The following is a 21,657-nucleotide window of genomic DNA, read 5'->3' on the forward strand; positions in this document are numbered from 1 at the left end:
TGCTAGCCCTGAATGCCTGGCTAATTTAGCGTGCATGCCAGGAAGTCTGAACTTTATCGCTTCACTTCATGGCCCAAACATCAGCCTCCCTCGCAGCCACCCTCCTACCCCGAAGTGACAAAGGCTGAATTCAAATGAGGGCCCTCCTTTCTTCACACAGACACAGTGGATTCCTTCAGTGGTCCACCTCCCCAGAGCCCCAACAAGCCCGAAACTTACCAGGCAGCCCGAGGTGGCAGGTGGCCGAGGAATCGAGGACCTGCTGCAGGCTGCGGAATCTAGATCTGGCACGTGTTCTGCTGTCGTACCCATAAATGACACACGTCTCCGCAGTGAAGCTGTTTGAATGAGTCGCATTTCGGCATGTATGTGACTATGAAGTGTGCTCCATATACCGAAAGCGTCAGATAGGTAGTGATAATCATGCAATAATTATTTTCGCGAGAAGCTGTGACAGACCTGCCTCACGCCCCGGATGGCACTGGGAGAGAAAAGGCCAGAGATGGTTCCGGTGGTTTTGCTTTTTTATGTTGCGAGATGCTGAAATATATCTGAAATGTATTTGCATGATGATGTGAACATATTTTCGAGTTTATAAAAAAAAAACAGAATCTCTCAAATCCGATGCAAAGAGCACCACTGAAATCTGTGACAAAAGGTCCTGAATCCTTCTAAAAGCGTTATCCATAAAGCTATCGCGAGGAGGCGTCCTCGCTGCTGAACCTGACGGAGATCTGCTTATTTAATGGGGAAAAGAACAACCTTTATATTATAGCATATAAACTACATATAATATATAACCTATTTGTTATTTGCGAGTCTCTAGTTACATGGAAATGAATCAATAAATATCCATCTACTTATACATCCGTATGGGAATAAAATTTTTATATTTAGTAGGCCTAAATATCCTCGCATACATACATTTCTAGATCGCTGTCCAGTGACAGGCTTTGTTTTGCTGCCACCATGTGGATGTAACTCATTTTCGCAGCGACTGGTGGATTATTTTACTCTAGGAAATTTTGTTTGGGGAAAACTGCCTTAGCTTTTTGACCTTGTGTGGACTTGGAAGACTTTTGAACTTGAATAGGAAATCTAAGTTTGGGCACAACTCCAAAAATGACCGACACGTTAAACTATGCGCTGTATCTGTTATTTGGCCCGTTGGACACAACCCACGTTTTAGTGACGGTAGAAAAGGCTCAGGCTCGCCCCCTAGATCCGCCCGCCAGCCAGATGTTTCGGTCTCTCTGGAGCCGTGTGGCGGGCGATGCTGTCGTAAAGGCAGCGCGGCAGGAAGTGTTGATGTTTTACGACCATGGATTACGGAATATGACAGGAATGCTGAGGTGAGGCCAGTTAACTGAAACCGGGTTTAAATTCGTTACCGGGAAAACATCATGGCAGGCATCAGCATAACTTTTAATGTACCGACTTCCTGCTCTTTGAACATATATTTGCTCTAGTTACCCGAATGTGCAAGATGAAGTCAAAGCTGTGGAACGAGTTTAACCTTAAGTTTAAACGGTTAAAAACACCGTTATTCCAATGGCGGAACCACAGATTTTCATAGTAGAAACAGGTTCTAAGCGGATATATATTTTTATGTTCATATTCTAATATGAAATACTTGCAGATGAAATTAAATCTGTATTCCTAGTTAATATGGTCTACTCATACTGGTATTCCTAGTTAATAAAAGATAGATCATTCAAGATTTTCTGATAGATCTAAGACTGGTCACCAAGTAATTACAACATCACAACAGTCGTGCACTTTATTTATTCATACATTCATTTATTTTTCAGTGGTAACTCCTTTGCCCAGAACACTGAACCGCTTACATGAGTGATAGATTTCCTGAGCTGCTGATTGGCTGGTGAAACTATGGGGGCGTGTGTACTGTAAGCCCCGCCCACCGCAACGTGAGCAGGATTCTGCAGACGGTCTGTTTGCAGCCTATGGAGACACCATACTGCAGGAACCTTAGCCCAGTAACCTTGTAACCAGAAACGTTCCCTGGACATGAGCTGGCGGCTGGCCTTCGGCCATGCTGTGGGACCGGTCCTTCATGGGATTGATTACAGAACAGCTAAAGGCAGTATTGGGGGGGGGGGGTTGCTGGAAGGTCACATCTGCTCCTCTGATGTTGACCGCCGGGGTCCCCCACCTGTCTGGATGGAGTGGCTAATCCGGAAGGTGCCGGAGGCCCAGGGTCAGTGCAGGAAGAAGTCTCTGATGCGGGTGGCTTCCAGCCAGGGCAGGTAGGCGGCAGTGCGCGTGAAGACACTGGGCTTGTTCTCCACTGCGCAGCCAACTGGGCCAAAGCTGACGACGCCGTGTACTTCCCAGCGGCCGTGACCACGCCTGCAGTGCAGGGGGCCGCCTGAGTCTCCCTGGGGGGAGGGGGCGGTTTGCAGCCATGTCAAGCACAATGCAGCCATGAAGGATGATGCATTTAATAATGGGAGATCAGGTCCTTCTTGGGGTTAAAACCAAACAACTGCTTTGCATTGAATACAGCGAACCACCTTCCATCGGCCACATGATCAGATGTGTCTAAATTACAAATGACACACATATTCTTCCTGTCCATATTTTTATTGTCTACTCATTAACTCAATTACTCATCAGCCTTCAAAAACTGAAAAAGACTTTTCAATACTTTCACAAGGCACCGTGTGGAAGTAGGTCATTGATTCAGTGACGGGTAAATTCTATGGTGTTGGGGGTAAATATGCATCAGTTACTGCCTCAAAGTACTGAATGGAAAGGCAGGTCAGCTTGAGCGAAAGTTAAGTGCACTGTAATGTATGGGCAGTTTCCCTGACGTGGTAAGGTCTGTCGACCTCCCACCAGAAGGGGGCAGTGTCATAACAGTCAGACTCACCTGACAGGCAGCTGGAGGGCCCTCCGTGTGGCGGAAGCCAGCGCAAATCATGGAGTCGCGCACACGGTCTCCCCAGAACTTCTTCTGCTTGCAGGTGTTGAAGTCAATGATGGGCAAGCGGGCCTGATTGAGGGCTTCGGCCAGGGTGACGTTCTCCTCTCCGCCTGCGTGGTCAAGTTTTATTCATGACATACAGTTATACTCGGTACAGTGTGCAGTGAAATGCATGGTTACCTCGACCCATGAGTATAAAGAGACATTCAACATTAGACAGCAATCTTAAATATCCATTGTAGGTGATGAGACTCTAAGAGCTTTATGCGTGGGGGGGGACTGGCATGTTTTAGCTTCTATGTGGTCATGTGGTTACCGGACGCTGTCCCCCCACGTGCCTCACCTCGCGTGTCCCCCCAGCCTGTCACCCAGCAGTAGTGACCAGCCTGTGGGGTGCTCTCTTTCCGCGGGAGACATGCGTAACCCACGTATTCACTGGGCCGCATCTCCGCGCCGGCCCTGACGAGCGCGATGTCGTAGTCGAGCTCGCCCAGTGCCGGGTAAAGGAAGCGCTCATGGCGGTAGATGTGGCGCACGGGGACCGTGCGCTCGCTGGCCTCCACCCGCCGTAGCCGGTGTTTGCCCAGAGCGATGCGCCACCTGCCCGGATCCTCCACCTTTCCCCTGCCAGAGAGACGCTCGTTTAAGGCGGCCGTTTGGGGTCTCCGCCAAATGACCGGCGCGTATGGACACCCAGAGGGATCGCTCTTACTTCTGGAAGCAGTGCGCCGCTGTCAGAACCCAGTCCTTGTGGATGAGAGTGCCACCACACACGTGGGCGTAGGCCTTACTCCCCCTGGGGCGAACCTGGGCATCACCACACAGGGGGTTAGTACTCTCCAAAGGAGGAAGTTGACTTACCCACCTTTAGAGTAGATAATGTCCCTGTACATTTACATTTCATTTATTTAGCAGACAATGGGTGCTGTGACTTCACTTCGCCAACGCTGGGATTTAAACTGGAAACCTTCTGATAAGAGGCACAGCACCCAAACCCACACAGAGCTCCCTGAATGTGGCTGTAAAGGAGTTTTCCTGGAGGGGTCGAGGGGGTGTTCGGGATCTTCACCTGCAATGACACTTGCCATGGCCAGGAGTGGGGGCGGGCCTCCCTGCCGGACACGATGCGCTCGGCCACAGTAGGGCTGAAGTGCGCGAGCCCGCAGTTCTCAGGCCAGTCTGCAGGGGGCATCGGAGTGATTTTCAGTTTCAGTGGAAACATTCTGAAACACTATCTCTCTACTGTTAGTTTTGCTTCTAAATTCGTGTTCTTCAGGTGGTATTTCTGTTTATTCCTCAAAGAATTATCTTTGTGTTAACATTCAAATATTAGCACATCAGTCACTGGCACACAGACGCAGCGGTTCAGGTGGGTCTGCTTGGTCCTGCTGCGGCCTGTGGCCGGACTGCCTGTGTACTGAGGGATTGACGTCTATGTTGCTGATGGGGTCTGTTACTCTGCTCTGCTGTTTATATTTTCAGTCCATCCAAAGTGCATGAAGCCAGCAGGCGGCTATGCCCAAATCCCACTGTGACCGTTACACAGCGAGTAAAACAAAGTGAAAATAAGGCAGCCGGATGCTGCTGTGAAACCAGCTATAAATAAAAGCGTATAAAGACATTACAGCAAATCAACAAATAATCAGTGTGTGGAACTGTCACGCTGAGAGACACAGTCATGCTTTTTTGCTTCTCACAAAAAAAGATTTATCACGGGCATGTGAGAAGAAGAGATTAATCCAAATGGGGAGACAATGGAGGGAATGCAGAGAAGGAGAGAGAAAGGGAGGAAGAGGAAGGGCTAGGGTTAGAGAGAGGGAGGGAGAGGAAGGTTTGTATTACACAAGCAGTGAGAAGAGAGTTTAGATGGAAGGATAGAAAAGAAAAGAGAGCTATTTCAGAAAGAATGGGAATGAGGTTTGTTGGAGGACTAGAGGGGAGGGGTCCGGGGAGCTTTGCACACGCTCAGTCACTCACCGAGGCGGAGGACTCCGCCCTGCTGATGGCGCTCGGGGCCGGAGCACCGCGATACAGGCAGCAGCAGAGCGAGGCTCAGCAGGGTCCAGGCAGCCATGGTCCCAGATGCGAGTGCCTGGCCGGGGGCTGGGGGGTGTCGCTTTATCCGCTCACACGCTGGCAAACAAAGGGGCCCCACAAAAGCCCATGGCGCTGCAGGGCTCCGGCCTCCTGCTCCCCATCAGCACTTTTAAGCTTTGCCAGGCCTGGAATATGCTGGGCCCCCCCCGACCAGCCTATGCCCCGCCCCCCACCTGCAATCACACCACCCTCCTCATTCATGCTGGGTGGAGGCAGATTGCCTTACTGGAGCAGGAGAAAAAATCCCCATCATCAAGTGCTATATGTCCGTCTTATCTGATCATTAATTGGTCAGGAAGATCAAGTGTAGTACTTTAATAATGATCTTATTATTGCTATAAAATCTCAACTTCATATCTACAGATGTGTCCAGCAGGAGGCAGGACAACATTTTTTGCATAGTTGCTTAGCTGGGGAAGCTCACAGAACTGCAGCGGAGATGCTGATGTTTTTAAAACGTTCGGCGTTTCGCTGAGCTGGCGTTTGGTATTTACTCTCCGGCCTCCCGTCCCGCGTGTCTCCGTCCTCAACACGTGTGTGCAGTCAGTGTGTATCCTGACATCAGCATTCCACTCCTGGGGCGGTCAGCGCTCTTCACGCGCAGCGGCCTGCTGGGATGCCCGCGCTCGCTGGAGAGCGTCACACACAAAGCTGCCACAGGGTTTGTATGAGTGCAGTTGACATTCTGGGGACCGCGGACCCGCTCTTGTACCTTTTAGTGTTTAATGTGTGAGTGTTTATTATAATTATTACTGCTATCATGTCTCCTCACTGAACCCAAAGCCACGGCTCATGTTTACACAGCCTGACAGTCGTCGCTTCATACAGCACAGTCCCAGGTCTCAGACTATGACTGACATTCACTCGAGAGCATAGTGCATTCTCTCTATTTACATATTTTTGTCCTTCCATACTGTGCTCATGTTGTCCGTATTGTCATCCTGTGTATAACTGCTACTGTAACCCTGCGCTTTCCCCTTGCAGGATTAACAAAGTTCATCTTATCTTATCTAAACCTGACCCAGTTCAGTGCAACACCAGGCTGCAGTTATCTGGTAAGCTGATTGATTAATGACGTAATGATGTGATTCCCCTATGGGTAAAGGCAGATATGAAGGGTATTTTTGCTCCTGGACCATTTTTATTCCAGATCTAGTTACACTGATTTTGTGTGTTTCCTGACAGCCTTGGTGGGTCAGCCAATCAGAGCAGTGCATCACCGTCAAACAGCCCATCTCCTGGGGACACTCCTATCAGTGGAGACACTCTTGGTCATCTGCATGTATGTGGCGTCTTGTGAGCAGATGGCTAGATTCCTCTCTCAGTCTGACATCGTATCAGGTCAGATGCAGCAAGCAAACGGCTTCATTCCCCCCTCCGTCCGCCGGGACCGGGCCTGTGTGAGCGCCGGTGTTTCCTGTCTGTCAGGATCACCCTCACAGCTGCCGGTGGTCTCAGCGACCTGCAGCTCCAGATGGTTCCGGATGGACCGGCTCAGCTCTGTGGGGTCCAGCGAGCCCCCATGCACGTCCCATACCGTGTCCTTCACCGGGAACCCCAAGTCTGTGACCCTCCCGTCAGGGGTGTCAGTCTCCACCCCCACGTCCCTCAGCTTTGCACGGGTGGTCATGGTTTCGGCCTCCTTGCATGTGCGGTCCGGTCGCAGGTCAGGGAGGCCGGCATGGTGAAGGTGGCACTCCTTCAGCTTGGTGTCCCGTGCGGGGTCGCTGATGGAAGATGCACAGAAGACAGAAGGTATGGGTCCACTGCTGAACACAGCCTGGGCCTCGCCTGGTAGCACAGATGATCTTGGAGCACCTGGACACAGCCACTGGTCCTCCAGAACAGACACCTTGGTTGGACGTTCCTGGTTCTCCACAGAGGGGGGCCGTGGTCCTCCCATCAGGAGCAGGTGAGACACACCCCTCGTAGATGTGGAGGGTGCAGGCCCTGCCCCTTGAGGGAGGACAAGTGTCTGCCCCCTCGTCCCCGTGGAAGCAGACAGCGGTGCTGATGCTTTTGGGCAGCTCTGGCCCAGATGGGATCAGCTCTGGCCCAGATGGGATCAGCTCTGGCCCAGATGGGATCAGCTCTGGCCGGTGGTATCGGCCGGCCGCCACCTCCATGGAGCTTTTGGACAGGGGCAGAATGGGGAGCCAGCACTCATCCTCAGAGCTGTCGGACCCCATGCGGCGCCCACCTTCAGCCATGCGGCCTGCTGGGAAATGGCAGGCATGCTGATTGGAGGCCTGGGCGGGGCTTCAGCTGCACGTCCAATTAGAGAGCACTGGGCTAATTTAATTACATTTAATTTTGCAATTTAATTTAATTAATTTTAATTTAAGGCCAGACTCTACTTAGCGTTAAGCATCTTCAGCCTCACCTTGGCTACAGAGCATTTACTCCATGGCACCCAGGATGGTCATTTTCCAACCTCGTACGCTTGTGCTCCTGGGAGGATGATGTCAGGTACCACTATACCCAGTTTCATTAGAATTAGATTTAGACCAGCGTACACTAGCCCCTCGGGATTATGGGATTGCTCTCCACTTGCCTGTCGGACTGGGCAGTTATGGATTGCTGCAGTGTTTGCTGCAGTGATTACTGCAGTGTTTGCTGCAGTGATTACTGCAGTGTTTTCCTAAACAAACAAAGGAAGGCAGTTCAGCTTTTATACCTTTGGACTGTTCTATCCATGAAGCGTTCTGCTGACCTAATGGGTGAAGCTGTCAGGGTGAAGCTCTGTGTTGTTTTTCTCTGAATTGTTTTCTTGTCCTGGCAGGTAAGCAAGAGGACGAAAGCTACTATCAGACACTCAGGCTCACAAAACAATAATGCGGGATAAATTAATCAGAAGTTAATTTTGAAATATTAGAGAAAATGTAAGATATAACATTAAGAGCAGTATTGATTTTTGAGGTAGCATTGTTGAAAGATACAGTATACATCAACAAATCAGATATTTCAATTCTTTGACTAAAGGTCCCTGATTTCGTATCAGTAATGCTGGCGGTGGCAGTGCTGCTGTACAGCTTTATTTTAAATATGCTTCTCGGAAGGTTAATGCCATTCTCACCTGTCTCAGCCTAACCCTGTGCCAGCTCTACCTGCCAACTGCGGTGCTGGATCTATGTCTCCTTCGCTTGTCCTTGTCTTTCGCCTCGCTCGGGGCTCCGTCTTTGCCTCAGGGTTGAGGTTGTCTCTTTCCTCTCATAGGACGCTGCCTGCCTGCCCCCCTACCCCACCCCGGGTATGACCACACACCCTCCTTTATGCTCTGTCTGCTGCTTGACCTTCTGGTGCCCACACTGAAGCTCCCTTGGACTCAGTTTAAGTCGCTGTCATCCGATTATCACCTTGGAGATGTATTCTGGTGGGGGGGGGGGCATGTAAGCATAGAGTGGGTGCCTGAGAAAGAGGGGGACAGGAAGAGAGAAAGACAGGGATAGGAAGAGAAAGAACAAACAGGAAGAGGGAGAGAGGGAGAGGAAGACAGAGGGTCAGAGGAACAGGAAGAGGGAGAGACAAAGGGAGACAGTGGGAGAGGGGGACAGGAAGAGGGAGAGGGGGACAGGAAGAGGGAGGGAGAGGAGGATAGGGAGAGGGACAGGAAGAGAGAGGGAGAGGGGGACAGGAAGAGGGAGGGAGAGAAGAACAGCTTTCTTATTTGCTTTCCTGGTTTCCATCATTGCTTCCTCTTAGGAAACACTGTGGAATGATTATCCGACCAACCATGTGTTGTAGAACCGTCAGTTTTCTTTTGCTCTTTGCCTTAAGTAGCAGCAGATGATCTCAGAACTAAAATGTCCAGTTATGTAAACAGAGGATGACAGAGTGAAGCTGAAATGCACTGGTCACAGACAGACCACACAAAGTGCACATCTGCTTCTTTCCTTTCCTTTACTTCTCTTCTCTTCTCTTTTTGGTTTAGCCCTGTTTTAATAAACCACACAGTCCTGAAAGGGTTAGACACATTTCGGGAAGATAGAGATTGTTTAAAGGATAATCTGGGCCTGCAGAAAAGAAATAGTGTGAAACAATGACCCTCTGAGGGAGATTTGGGCCTTTCAGCTATTAGCCTTTATTTCGGTGTAAAATTGCATCGCTGTGTTTTGTCCTCAGTAGTAACAGTTTTCATACAGCTGCTTGGCTGAGCCTCACATGCACTGGAAATGAAAGAACAACAGTGTGAGCGCAGCGCTTTCATCACACTTGTCACACATTATTTCTCTCCCAGAAAGTATCCATCTTAATGCATCACTTCAGACAAGGAGAGGTGGGCGTGGCCAAAAGCCTCCCTGCCCATCTGACCAGGGCGGCTTCTCCAAAGCATTTTGAACACCTTTTATGAAGGCCTCTACAGTCGAGCCTGTCTTTCACCTCTCACCTCTCTGCTCATCGACTGTCCCTCCTGTTCTTCTGAGAGAGATCTCCTCAGTGCAGGTCCACACACATTTGAAATCCAAACAGCACCAGCAGACATCTGTCTATTCCTTCTCAGGCAAAATGAGGAGGACACTGAAAGAGCATCTGTTAATGAAGGTCCATCGTCATGCCTTTCCAGTGCTATGGGATTTCGCCCCGATCAGCTCTGCTCACCGGAAGAGTGCAGGTTCTCGTCCCAGCACGGAGCTGCTGTTGTGTCTTTGAGCTGACATCCTTAACCTTGACACCTTCTGTCGATGGCCAGCGTTACAAAGAGCATAGACTCGCGAGCTTTATAAATTGCTGTATAATAAACGCTTCTCTTTACATACCGCCTCCCAGTGGTGGCTGGTGGATGGGCAGTTAAACACGTATATCCAGACTGATAGTCACAGGCCTGAAAAACCTGGATAAGAAATCTCGGCCTTGACCGGGTTCCGTGGGAATCCCACAGCTGGTGGTGATGCGAGGGGCAGTCGGAGCGCCATCGGCCAGCAAGCAAACACCCTGGTGTAACTTCTCGTGGGGATTTCCAGAAGGTTCCAGAAGGGTTATGCCTACAACTGGCAGGAAACATTACAGAAGCTTCTGGAAGGGTAGCGAGAGCCAACAGTGAGATTCTAGCATGTTGAAGGTCCAGATGGACCACGACAGCTTCAAGCCTCAGACCAAATCAAGCAGCAGAAGAAGTTGAACTTTCAAGGTGAAATTGCATCTGCGGACAACCTGGTCCAGAAGATTCCAGCTGCGGGTCACAGGAAAACGCACCTTCTGGACACTCAAGAAGCTGCACTCAGCATCCATTCTGCTGGGGGCGGGAGACTCAGCCTTTGATGGCTGGTAAGGATAGATCCATAAAAACTGTCTAATGTCTGACGTGCTTTGTGGGAAACCATTTGTTTTGATCGCCCCCTTATGGTCAGTCCCAGTGGTGCTGCTGGCTGGAGGCCTGGTAGCAGGAGTGTTTCTCCTGCTCTTCCTGGGAGTCGCAGCTTACGTCCTGTGGAGGAGACGCCAAGTGCAGGGGCGCTACCGAGAGCTGCTCGCCCCGGGTCCGGCCGTCCCAAGATGCATCACTCCTGTTATGCTTGGCATGCGGCGAGTATTGGGCTGTATCTGTGTGTCCTGTCATTTTATGATGCGGACCATAGATTCCTTCACTGCTCTACTGTATGAAATTATTTTCTGGGGCTGTTGGCTTTTAACTGGTACTTTACTGACGTCCCATCCCACATGCACTTGGCACATTCAGGACACTTTTTTGACCTGGAATTCAATGGTTATAAATCTATAGGTTAAAAGGCACGAAGGTAGAACTAACCATTGTGTGACTGAGCAAACACGGCTTGAGACTGAGAGGGAGACAGAGAGGTTTATGATGTTTCAGCATTTTGAAAGACCTACGGCAGAGGTATCATCTCGCCGGAAGGTCTGTGACGTTTCAGCATTTTAAAGAGACCTACGGCAGAGGTATCATCTCGCCGGAAGGTCTGTGACGTTTCAGCATTTCAAAGAGACCTACGGCAGAGGTATCATCTCGCCGGAAGGTCTGTGATGTTTCATCCATGCTCTTACCCGCTGCTCTTGATTCTGGTCTCTCTCCAGCCGGCTGGAGGACATCCCCTTCCAGGTGCCACGCAGTATTAAAAGATGCACTCATTCCGGCACGGAGGGGCAGGAGGGGGATGAGGAGGCGGAGAGAGGCTGGTCAGGTACCCTCAGTCGGCACGGATTCTTTGCCAAGGGGGGTAGGGGCCAGGGGGCAGTGTGTGGCTCTGTGGGCTAAGCCTGTGTGCCTGTAATCAGAGGGTCACCGGTTCAAACCCCGCCTCAGCACGTCTGTGGGTCCTTGAGCAAGGCCCTTAACACCCAGTTCCCTGGGCCCCCCAACAGGTGGCAGCCCTTCGCAGACAGCTTGCTGTGATGCTGTTTATGAATTCCCTGCTTTATCCTCCTCATTCTCACTCACCTCCTTTCTGTTGCTCCACAGCCTCCTTCCCTTTGGGGAGACTGCAGCCGCACCTGTACCAGGTCCCACTGGAACCTAGCGAAGGCCCGCCCCCTGCTGGTGGATCGGTGCAGCTGTGTTTCGGCGTTGCGTACCGGCCCGATGCGGAGCGGCTCCTGGTGTCCGTGCTCCGCGCTGCCAATCTGCCGCCCCGCTGCCAGTCCGGCGCCGTGCTGGTCAAGCTGCAGCTGTTGCCTGGAGGTCGGTGCCGGCACCAGGCCAAGGCCCGGCAGAGGGGCTGCGACCCCAGCTTCAGGGACAGCTTTGTCTTCCAGGCGAGTCCTCATTCTGTGGGAGCTGGGCCCAACTGGGACTTAAACTAGTAACCCTGGTGGTTTACAGCCATGACACCTCAGCAAGTGGGGGGGCATTCAAACCTGGAGCAACATGCCGGGCAGACAATCCCCCGCAGCAACACCAGTATGGTCTGGGTGTCCCTGAGGACCAGGGTGAGACAAACACTGTCCTATTGCATGAAATCGCCACCTGCATCAGTTCTCACTGTGGCAGAAAACTGCCAGTTTTAGAGCAGCCTTCATCGACACCTAGCCAATGAAATCGTGTGCCCCGAGGCCACTGGACACCTTTGTCTCCATCTAGTGGTCAAAACAGACAGTGACCACATAGCTACCCTCCTAACATTTTGGTAACATTCACTGGCATTTTTATAAAGAGAAAATGAAAGTGCATGTCATTCGGATTAACATAACATTAAATATGCTTCTCTGCGGTCCAGAATGGTTTGGTCAAAAGGCTCACACAGCTAGAATGTGGTAGTTATTTGGGGTTAGAGTATGGCAGGTATGTAGGGTTAGAGTATGGCAGGTATGTAGGGTTAGAGTATGACGGGTATGTAGGGTTAGAGTATGCAAGATAGATAGGGTTAGAGTATGGTAGGTAGATAGGGTTAGAGTATGGCAGGTATGTAGGGTTAGAGTATGGCAGGTATGTAGGGTTAGAGTATGCAAGATAGATAGGGTTAGAGTATGGTAGGTAGATAGGGTTAGAGTATGACAGGTATGTAGGGTTAGAGTACGGTAGGTATGTAGGGTTAGAGTACGGTAGGTAGCTATAAATAACCATTTACAGCTTGTCTCTGCAGGTGTCAAGCGAGCGCCTGGACCAGTGCACGCTGTGCCTGTCCCTCTTCAGTGTGGACGGCCTGAAGAAGCACCATCTGGAGGGCAGGGTCCTGTACCCCCTGAAAGAGTGGGCTGTGCGAGACCACACAGGACAGGTGCTGTGGAGGGATGTGGAGACTGACAACGATCAGGTAGAGCCAGCAGAGGGCGACATCGGCCCTGGAGTGGTACATGTTTGATTCGACAGACAGGCTGTGATCCCCTCCCCCCTAACTGCCCTCGCACAGCCCTGCTCCGAACGCGGTGACATTCAGGTGTCCCTGAACTACAGCCCGCCCCTGCAGCGGCTGACAGTGATGGTGCTGAGAGCGCGGGGGCTGCGCGGGTTACACAGCGATCCAGGTGGGTAACCAGGCTCCCAGGGAACCGGATCAGGAAGTTTCTAGGGTTTATGTTACTGAATGATAGGAGTACCCTACAGTTCCGGTACTGATCCGGGCCCCGTGTGTTCTGGTACTAATCCGGGCCCCGTGTGCTCTGGTACTGATCCGGGCCCCGTGTGTTCTGGTACTGATCCGGGCCCCGTGTGCTCTGGTACTGATCCGGGCCCCGTGTGTTCTGGTACTGATCCGGGCCCCGTGTGTTCTGGACAGGCATGTGCATTCAGGTGACACTGCAGATCCACACTCAGGTAGTAACCCGCAAGAGGACAGCAGCCATGAGGGGGGGTACAGACCCCACCTTCTGCGAGAGGTTGTCCTTCAAGCTACCCCCCAAGCACCTGGATGAGGCCTGCCTGAGTCTGGAGGTACTACAGGCCTCCATAGGGGGGCTCTGTAAGTATCACATGACGGAGTGACATCGCACACGGAGCCGTCCGTGCAGCAATGTGGCCTCATACTGACATCAAATCACAAACTTTCATTTCTAAAATACTGTAACACATTTCAGACCTGAACCACAGCTTGTTAATCACACACCTCCTGTCCCCTTAACAGGCTCTGCGGGCCTAGTAGTGATCGGCCCCTTCATGTACGCCCGTGGCAGAGAGCTGGAACACTGGAGTGAAATGGTGAGCAAGCCCCAAGAGCTGGTCCGGAGATGGCATGGTCTCGGCTCCGCACCCGGGCAGAGACCACACCCCCTGACTGCAGATACCCCACCCAGCCCCACATCAAACAGCACGGAGAAAGAGATCGAAATGTCAGAGTAATGCCATCCTTCACAGACCAGACATACGGCCCAATATGGCCGCTTGGTCACTGAGAGAAGCTTACAGTTACAAATCATCAGGTCCTGAGACCCAATGTACAGTAGTTACTTTATTAGATTTTAAAATGCTGTGTGTGGCAGGGTTATGACAGAAATCACAAACTAACTTTTCAACAGGCTGTATAAAATGGCACTCTGTCCCATTGAGGTGCATGTAATAAGCAAACAGCAAGATTAAAATAGCTCTAATCATGACAAATACACTAAAACAGTATGTTTGTTCTGGCAGCCTATCAGTCATGTCCTCCAGGGTTAAAGAGTTTTCAAGTAATGAAAAAATTGGGAATTGAAGTACAGTTGACAATGTAATAGTATGTTATACTAATAACTAATAATTAGTATAAGAAAGTATAAACTGTTAAAACTGCTTTAAAATAAAATGCAAGCAGAAACAGACCTAGTTTGGCTTCTTCCTGCTGAGCCTGTCTGGTGGTTTTGCTCTTTTTTGTGACTTTCTGGTGTCAGATTCCCTCCGTGTGAGAAACTCCAGTGGAAACGCTCCATGCCGACACCTGGTAACCTGGAATGTCCCCTTTCAGTCTGATGTTTGGGGGCCTTCTCAGTGTTCCTCTGCTTTTCTGATAAACCTCTCCACTTCTTCTTGGCGGTAGGTGATTCCAACCTATTGAAACCGCAGCGTCTCTGAATGGTGACCTCTGGCTATCTGCCAGGCTTCTAGGTCACAACAAGGTGTGGAACACTCTAGACCGCAGACTGCTGAACCTGGGATTGTTCCGGACGCCGTGCTCCATCACCCTGCCGGACCTGGAGCAGACGCCTCTGGGTATGAAGGAAGAGCGTGAGGGGGGCCCCCGACTGGCCTGGGAGCTCCAGACTGTGGACGAGCATCGCTGAAGCTTTTCCACGGCGACTGAGTGGTGACCCCACAAACCCTGGTTTACCCTCACAACTGTCACCATGGACAGCAGACCATGTGGGCTGCATGGCATACCCCAGTACACACACTCATCACCCCCGAGGCTACCCACCCTGTTCCAGTTCATCACCAGGCCCTCATCCTCGCCCATACCTGCCAGGCTACACAGTGCTTGCAGGCAGGCCGGCACCAGCAGGGGGTACTCTGGGAGTGTCTGCATGGTCTCCATCAGCAAGGGGAGTGCACCGCCCCGCACCAGAAGGTCCTGCTGGACGTCTGCGAGATCCGGGCAAAATGGCTTCAGCTGGATGGATTTATGCTGAGCTTCGGAAATATAATCATCTTTCTAACCTTAGCAAAGGAACTCAGCTCGGTCCTCGAGGAGCCCCGGACGGCCCCCGTTTTTGCAAAAACCAATTTCAGCAAAAATATGGACTGACTGGCAGGGAGTGAAAATGGGGACTCTGGGGGGGTCCCAGAGTATTTAATGCAGATGCCATTTGGCGTGATACCAATTAGCCACACAAGATAGACATTTTAATTCCTGTTTTTTATAGTGACTGATGTGGGAAAAAACATTTTCCTGTAAGACTGAAGGGAAGCATATCACTGTTATGTTATGTTATCATTCATGTTATAGTGTGGTTTTCTGGTTATAGTGTGGTGTTGCATCCTTGGTTGTTGACTGTGAGGGTTTATAACAGGGGAGTTTCTAGCTATGGATAAGACCAGGGGGTGCCAGCCGTGTGGTGGCTCTAAGGAACTCACAGTCACCCAGGCAGATCCTGCCCAGGGCCCGGATGACGTGCAGCAGCAGTTCCTGGTCTCCGCAAGCCAGCAGCCCCAGCAGAGTAGGTCCCAGCCCCGCTTTGATGCAGTGCTCTCTCACAGAGGCTGCAGGGACGTGTAGTGCTGCCTTTCAATCGGCGTCCACCCATATCCATCTGATCATGGTTTCTTCATTGGTTATCCCTCCTAGCCCCTCCCCTTACCATGCCCGCTCAGGTCAGCAACTAGCTGGGCCGCGTGTAGCGTGAGGGGGCCCCTTGTCCTCAGCATCTGTGCCAGCGTGCACAGGATCCCACTTGCTGCGATCCACTCAGCTGCTCCCTCTGCTGGCGGCGAATATAAATGCAGAAGCACAAACTTCTCACACTCCAGCAGTGACTGACACAGGTTGGGGGTCCCAGTGAAATGGTGTCTGTGTTAAGCTATGCAGTAATTAAATATGAAAGCCAGAGTTATTTAGGAATATAATATTCATAGGTCTGCGATGGGCTGGCCCCCCATCCTGGGTTGTTCCCTGCCTTGTGCCCTTTGCTTCCAGGATAAGCTCCGGACCCCCCGCGACCCAGTAGGATAAGCGGTTTGGAAAATGGATGGATGGATATTCATAGCTTGGCAAAGACCTTCAGCTGACCGCGAGGCTGGCATGAGTGTGCATCTGTAGGAGCGGGGGGGGGGGGGGGAGCGTAATATGGCTAAAGCTAATCTGACCTGTGGCTAAGATACGGATTAACATCTCTCTGCCTTTTCAGGCTGCTGACCTTGAGGATTCTCCCAGGGCTCCTCAGTCAAGACAGCCGCAGTGTTATCCGAGAAGGCTGCAGTGATAAATGGGACGTTACCGGAGCCTGTGTGTACGGACCTAGCGGTGAGATACCCTGTCCACTTCCCGTCCTGCAGCTGACGGCCAGAAAATGCCGCCCCCGCCAAACCCTAACCCGGCAGTGCCCCGACCTGCCATGAGCAGTGGGATTCACTCAGCAGCTGGGGTCTTACACAGGTCGTTTCTGCACAGTACTCTGTGTGCAGGCGTAACATGTGATTACGTTTCACGTAACATCCATCTCATTACAACGCGTGGCAAGGCTAACTGTTCGTATGTAGGTCCGTGCAATTCCACAACGAACCACAGGGTGGCGCTCCACTCACTGCCATCCTGCAGGGTTGTCAGCAGAATATCCAGGTGGGGCGACAGCTCTTCCACCACCAGCTCGGTGCTGACGCTGATGGCCTCCACCGCTTCAGTGAAAGACCCTGGTAAACATCCCCCATCAAAAGTATTCTCACAGATAGCTAATAACCTGTGTAGCTCACATGACGGGCTAGACAGCATGATCGAAGGCTTTTACTCAGCTACCCAGTCGGTGGCACTATAATCAGTGGGTGATGATGCATTATAGGAAATGCCTACCCTCTGATCTTCCCATGGGATTCCCCCACAGAAGCAAACTCACCCATGACCTTGACCCCCGTGACCTCCAAAGCCTGAATCCTCTCCTGAGTTCTCTCCGTGCTCCTTCTCTCAGGCTCCGGCTGACAGTGTGGGCAGCGTGGTAGATGCTCAGTGCCGTGCTGCTTTGGAAAATAACACCCTCCTCAGATCATTCAGCCACCTGTCCTCCCTCTGCACGCTCCTCCCACTCTCTGTCTCGCTAACCCTCCCTCTCTCTGTCTCCCTCTCTCTCTCTCCCTAACCCTACACTGATGCCGTCTTAACGCCAAATCTCGGCAGAGCTCCAGACGTACCTGTCACCCAATCTGAGACCCAGGTTACAACTGTCCAAATAACCAACATAGCTGACATTAAGAATACAATATCGCTGGCAATTTTGTTTCCTCAGTAGATCCAGATTAATCGTGGAGAGTTTTTGTTTCATGACAGTAAATTCAGACGAGAGGCTGGCTCTGACGAGTGCATGGTCCTTTGTCCGGAACGAACCCTTGGAGAGAGGTACAGACTGTGACGGGAGTAAAGAGCATGTACGCCTTCAAACAACTTTATTCAGCACAGCTTCTCATAGACACCCTTCTGAAATATCCTCCCAGATTACAGCATTGAGGAAAAACAACATTTCAGTGCATCATTCCCTAACCCCACCTCTCATCACTGGTTAATTTACGAATAAGCATTCTGCTGGCCTCTCAAGTCTGTGACAAGACAGTTCAGTCAACATTGTTTTTAATATTTTGAAATATCCCTGCTTAAAAATCACATGGTGATTTACTGGCCCTGCACTCATGTGAGTTAAACACTAGATTAAGAGGTTACCCAGAACCAAACAGGACGGGACAGGTTTTTTCACAACCAGACATATGATTTACAATCAGCATTTGATTTTTTCAGAAACATTACATCCATGGTGAAAAACATATTTAGCTGTAATCCAGTTAGAGCCAGTTTAATCATCATCAGTCTTGTGGGTGTTTCTGGCTTTAGATACCTGAAGATATTTTGTGAGATGAAGGGTTTAAACTAGAGACATTGAATGTGAGGATTCAGAATAAGTCCGGCGTCACAGATGCATGTTTTAATGCATGAAGATGCCATCCACTAAGGCAACAACACCACCTGAGCGTTGCTAATAGGACAAGGAACTGGCCACATCACTGACAGAGACCATAGTGCGTCATTTTGGGGAGTAAAAAATAACACAGCAGTCTCCGAGATCCAGCAAAACCAGCCATTAAAAGAACAAACATGACATTACAAAAAGGCAAGTATCTGACTTCAAACAGCTCGGCTAGAAACCGCTTGTCATTTAACTTCTGAAAAACGGCTGAAAAATAAAACGAAAAAACATTTTTTTTTAAAAGTATCTGTGCCACCAGGAAGGACAAGGAGTTCGTGGCCCAGGGCGCACTGGCTAGGGCACACTCGCTAGGGCGCACTGGCTAGGGCACACTCGCTAGGGCGCACTGGCTAGGGCACACTCGCTAGGGCGCACTGGCTAGGGCACACTTGCAAGGGCGCACTGGCTAGGGCGCACTCGCTAGGGCACACTCGCTAGGCCACACCAGCCGTTCCAGGCTCAAGACCACCGGAGATGGTCTCGTAACCTATGGAGACCAGAGTTAAAACACTGCTCTCCATCTCCAGCTGAACCTCAGGAACCGCCTCTGGCTCTTTGGACCGCTTCCGGTTCCCTGTCTTGGCTTTTGTCTTTTTGTCCCCCTGACTCTCTTCCTTCTTGACCTTGGCACATCTGGTCTTGGCCTTGATGTCGCTCTTGGTCCTGGGTCGTCGCTTCCTCGCCCTGGTGTCCCCACCCTGGGTCTCCTTAGGATCCACCTCCCCCGAGAGGATCCGTATCTGCTTATCGATGACACGGTCAATCATCTCAAAGGCCACGTCTATCATGCCAGCCCCAAAGCCATGAGTCGCGTTGTTAAACGTCCTGCTGTTCACCGGGTCATGGAATGACTTGCTCATTTCCTCAAGATAGTTCCTAAATGAAAAAAAGAGAGAACTGTTGATGAACTCCATTCTGTTCAACTACAGCACGCAAGAACTTCTAGAGGCATGAAAAGCTACTGGATTGGTACCTTGACTGTTTTTATGTCTCACAAATGTCATACGGAACACAGACAATGGCAACACACCGTGTCTCGATGATTTTGGACCAGTGTTGCACCTGATTGGTCTCGGGAAGCAGCTGCCTTGCCACATTGTCATAATCCATGTACTGGGAAGCAAACTCTTTCACGTCCTTGCAAAGGGCAGCCGTGTCACCTGGAAGTGCAAGGTGACGCTCCATCATTACATGAGTAACGTGGAAGACAAAACAGCATGAATATAGTATCTGTATTCTGGTGACAGTTTCCATTATTTGAAGCTCTCGATTCTCTGCGGTGCCAAGCTGAAGGGAGCTTACCTTCCGTCAGTTTGGAGAAGGAGCTGGACACAGCGGTGGTGGTGCTGGGCGCCAGCCCAAACGAGCCGAGTGCCTCCAGCAGCGCCTTCCTGCTGGCCGGCCCGCGGCTCACACGGGTGTAGGCCGCCAGCGAGCGCAGGGACATCTTCTCGGGCGCCTTCAGCCGCCTCTTCACCTCCTCATAGTGGATCTGGTACTTTAGCGCCTTGGAGCTCTTCATGTTAGGGTCCAGAAGCGACGCCACCTCAGCAAAGGGCATCTTCAGGAGGGTGCCAGTCCCGTCGTCGCTCACCACCATCTGCTCCGCAGCCTGCCCGTTGGACACCGCCTCCACCTGTGCCTGGCTCACCCCAGCAACGAGTGCTTGGCCCAGCCCTTCGACCGTCGCCTGGCCCAGGGCCACCACTGTCGCCTGGCCCAGTCCCTCACTCTGGGCTTTATGCAGAACTTCCACGATCTCAACCAGTGGCGCCTCCAGGGCCACCTCCACCATCTGCACCTCATGCAGGCCATCGCTGTCCTTGCTGGGGTCACCCTCCATCCCTCCTTCTTCCTGGTCAGTGATGCTGCTGCTGGTCACCTTTTATTCTCTATTCCTCTGAAGACATCTTGACATTTTCTCTGCGTAAGAGTTAGGACTTTCACTAAAAAGCCTCTCTCCGTTTTTAACTGTTGTCGTTCTACATAGTTCAAGGGGAAAAAAGCAAAAACAAACATGAGCAAGTATCTTAATAGCAAAAATAACTGGCTGGTCAGTGAGGTTAGGCCTTCTTTCAGCCCATCTTGGAGGGGGTAAGGTGAGGTGACAGGAAATGGCTGGTCAGTGAGGTTAGGCCTTCTTTCAGCCCATCTTGGAGGGGGTAGGATGAGGTGACAGGAAATGGCTGGTCAGTGAGGTTAGGCCTTCTTTCAGCCCATCTTGGAGAGGATAGGGTGAGGTGACAGGAAATGGCTGGTCCACACTATCTGCACCATATTTTTATTGCATAGTTACATAGTTCTGCAAGTGTTTTAATTTCATTGTGTTCCTCCCAACAAATGACAATAACAACTTATGTCTTGTTCCTCAGTACCCAATGTGCACCACCTCCCTCATCATCTTGTTTACCTGCTCTGAATAACTGTCCTAACAGAACTGAAGAAAGTGCCTATTGTTGTAGGCTAGGCGGAGCTGGGCTCAAGCGTTTCTTTGTGCTTATCATTGGGGTGTCTGAATGACAGCTTACCCGTTACCCTGCATATATAACTGTATATTTCTGTCTGTCTTGCCATGTGACATATATATTATGTTTACATGGCATAGTATATATATTCTGTTTATGTATATATCTATATATCTTTATGGATATATGAATATCCTTAGGAGATATAACGTTAGCATACAACTGCTTGTGTAAAGCAAGCGTATTACTTATCTTACATTTCATAACAATTCTGTACTATTATTGTCGTTTTCATAACATGTTCAGCTCCGGTTGCAGTAGTCGGCCAGACATCATTAAACCATGGCGGACGTCCCGCACCGGGCCGTGGACCCCCACTGAACCACGTGTTTATTAGCAGGCGGTTAGTTGGCCGCCATTTCAACAGCCGATCTCTCCACCGCATTCCATCCACACGCTAGCCGGCGGGCAGAACTGCGCCTGGGATCCTCCTGGTGATGTTCCCTGGGTCCATTATGTCAGTTGCAATTCAGGGAAAGAGTCATGTATCAGCCAAGTGGGCTGGAAAACATAAAGGCGCTATATCCACCCTGTAAGGCAGTCCCTGCTACCGCTGCACTGCATGACTAAGCAGTCTGGTGTATAAAACAATTTACAGGCACAAATATATATAATACATGTGTATAACTGTCAAGAGAAAGTTCCGCTAATTGAATCCCCCCCCTCAACCCGAGTAACCGATCCTAGACCAGTGCGTGGGTGGACAAAGTGCAATTTCCATCTTTCGCAGTGTTTTTGTCAGGAAGCTCGGCGCTGCGCTGCTGCCGCTCGACGTGGTAAATGTGTTTAAAAGGCGGCTAATGGCGCAGCCGCAGCAGCCCTGCGGAGCGCTTTGATGGACTCAGATCCGACGGGAAGTTTGCTACAAGCTGACGGTTTTCGTACTTACCCCGGCTACTGCTCGCTTTTTAGCTGTGTCGCACTGATCCTGGAACAGTATATTCGGAAACGAGGGACAATTCTCTTCTTCAGTGGTGCGCTAATGTCCGAAACTTCGTTCTGTGTGCGCAGTCGCCGCAGACCCGGAATCTGCCGCTTATTATTGTTATTATTATTTATATTATTGTT

General features: G+C 50.8%; 4 protein-coding genes across 5 annotated transcripts; 1 reads left to right on the plus strand and 3 right to left on the minus strand.

The window, feature by feature from the left end:
* Positions 1-1,800: 1,800 nt before the first annotated feature.
* zgc:112285 (uncharacterized protein LOC561476 homolog) lies at positions 1,801-5,178 on the minus strand. The gene is made up of 6 exons (XM_048987165.1): positions 4,925-5,178; positions 4,017-4,126; positions 3,660-3,754; positions 3,291-3,571; positions 2,894-3,057; positions 1,801-2,399 (listed from the first exon to the last, which is right to left on the minus strand). The coding sequence occupies exons 1-6, from the start codon at positions 5,019-5,021 to the stop codon at positions 2,220-2,222; spliced, it is 927 nt and encodes a 308-aa protein (XP_048843122.1). The 5' UTR covers positions 5,022-5,178; the 3' UTR covers positions 1,801-2,219.
* A 1,747-nt stretch (positions 5,179-6,925) lies between these two features.
* Positions 6,926-14,140, plus strand: syt15 (synaptotagmin XV). Of its 2 annotated transcripts, XM_048987162.1 has the most exons (9): positions 6,926-6,956; positions 9,546-10,309; positions 10,393-10,567; positions 11,075-11,181; positions 11,460-11,752; positions 12,580-12,750; positions 12,847-12,961; positions 13,213-13,395; positions 13,558-14,140. In XM_048987162.1, exons 2-9 carry the CDS (start codon positions 10,303-10,305, stop codon positions 13,770-13,772), a joined length of 1,266 nt encoding a protein of 421 aa, XP_048843119.1. In that variant the 5' UTR covers positions 6,926-6,956; positions 9,546-10,302; the 3' UTR covers positions 13,773-14,140. The 2 variants fall into 2 exon arrangements, with proteins under 2 accessions (XP_048843119.1, XP_048843117.1); XM_048987160.1 differs by lacking the exon at positions 6,926-6,956 and having other exon boundaries at positions 8,678-10,567; positions 13,558-13,787.
* On the minus strand, positions 14,127-16,952 carry si:dkey-21e13.3 (uncharacterized protein LOC100150043 homolog). The gene is made up of 5 exons (XM_048988300.1): positions 16,949-16,952; positions 16,644-16,748; positions 15,701-15,823; positions 15,477-15,602; positions 14,127-14,984 (listed from the first exon to the last, which is right to left on the minus strand). The coding sequence occupies exons 1-5, from the start codon at positions 16,950-16,952 to the stop codon at positions 14,512-14,514; spliced, it is 831 nt and encodes a 276-aa protein (XP_048844257.1). The 3' UTR covers positions 14,127-14,511.
* A 523-nt stretch (positions 16,953-17,475) lies between these two features.
* Positions 17,476-21,643, minus strand: LOC125715514 (uncharacterized). Its single transcript, XM_048987164.1, has 4 exons — positions 21,479-21,643; positions 19,367-20,046; positions 19,095-19,224; positions 17,476-18,940 (listed from the first exon to the last, which is right to left on the minus strand). The coding sequence occupies exons 2-4, from the start codon at positions 19,905-19,907 to the stop codon at positions 18,499-18,501; spliced, it is 1,113 nt and encodes a 370-aa protein (XP_048843121.1). The 5' UTR covers positions 19,908-20,046; positions 21,479-21,643; the 3' UTR covers positions 17,476-18,498.
* Positions 21,644-21,657: the final 14 nt, after the last annotated feature.

Source organism: Brienomyrus brachyistius, chromosome 20 (genome assembly GCF_023856365.1).
Source record: "Brienomyrus brachyistius isolate T26 chromosome 20, BBRACH_0.4, whole genome shotgun sequence".
Lineage (NCBI taxonomy): Eukaryota > Metazoa > Chordata > Actinopteri > Osteoglossiformes > Mormyridae > Brienomyrus > Brienomyrus brachyistius.

Coding starts and splice junctions, on each gene's coding strand:
- zgc:112285 (XM_048987165.1), bottom strand. CDS start 5,021: ATGGCTGCCTGGACCCTGCTGAGCCTCGCTCTGCTGCTGCCTGTATCG. Junction 4,127..4,924: donor GGGCGGAGTCCTCCGCCTCG/GTGAGTGACTGA, acceptor TGCCCCCTGCAG/ACTGGCCTGAGAACTGCGGG. Junction 3,058..3,290: donor AGGCTGGGGGGACACGCGAG/GTGAGGCACGTG, acceptor TTGACCACGCAG/GCGGAGAGGAGAACGTCACC.
- syt15 (XM_048987160.1), top strand. CDS start 10,338: ATGTCTGACGTGCTTTGTGGGAAACCATTTGTTTTGATCGCCCCCTTA. Junction 10,568..11,074: donor CCTGTTATGCTTGGCATGCG/GCGAGTATTGGG, acceptor GTCTCTCTCCAG/CCGGCTGGAGGACATCCCCT. Junction 13,396..13,557: donor GGCCTCCATAGGGGGGCTCT/GTAAGTATCACA, acceptor TCCCCTTAACAG/GCTCTGCGGGCCTAGTAGTG.
- si:dkey-21e13.3 (XM_048988300.1), bottom strand. Junction 15,824..16,643: donor GACAACCCTGCAGGATGGCA/GTGAGTGGAGCG, acceptor ATTCGCCGCCAG/CAGAGGGAGCAGCTGAGTGG. Junction 15,603..15,700: donor TGCTGACCTGAGCGGGCATG/GTAAGGGGAGGG, acceptor ACGTCCCTGCAG/CCTCTGTGAGAGAGCACTGC.
- LOC125715514 (XM_048987164.1), bottom strand. CDS start 19,907: ATGGAGGGTGACCCCAGCAAGGACAGCGATGGCCTGCATGAGGTGCAG. Junction 19,225..19,366: donor CTTCTCCAAACTGACGGAAG/GTAAGCTCCCTT, acceptor TTGCACTTCCAG/GTGACACGGCTGCCCTTTGC. Junction 18,941..19,094: donor TCCAAAATCATCGAGACACG/GTGTGTTGCCAT, acceptor TTTTTCATTTAG/GAACTATCTTGAGGAAATGA.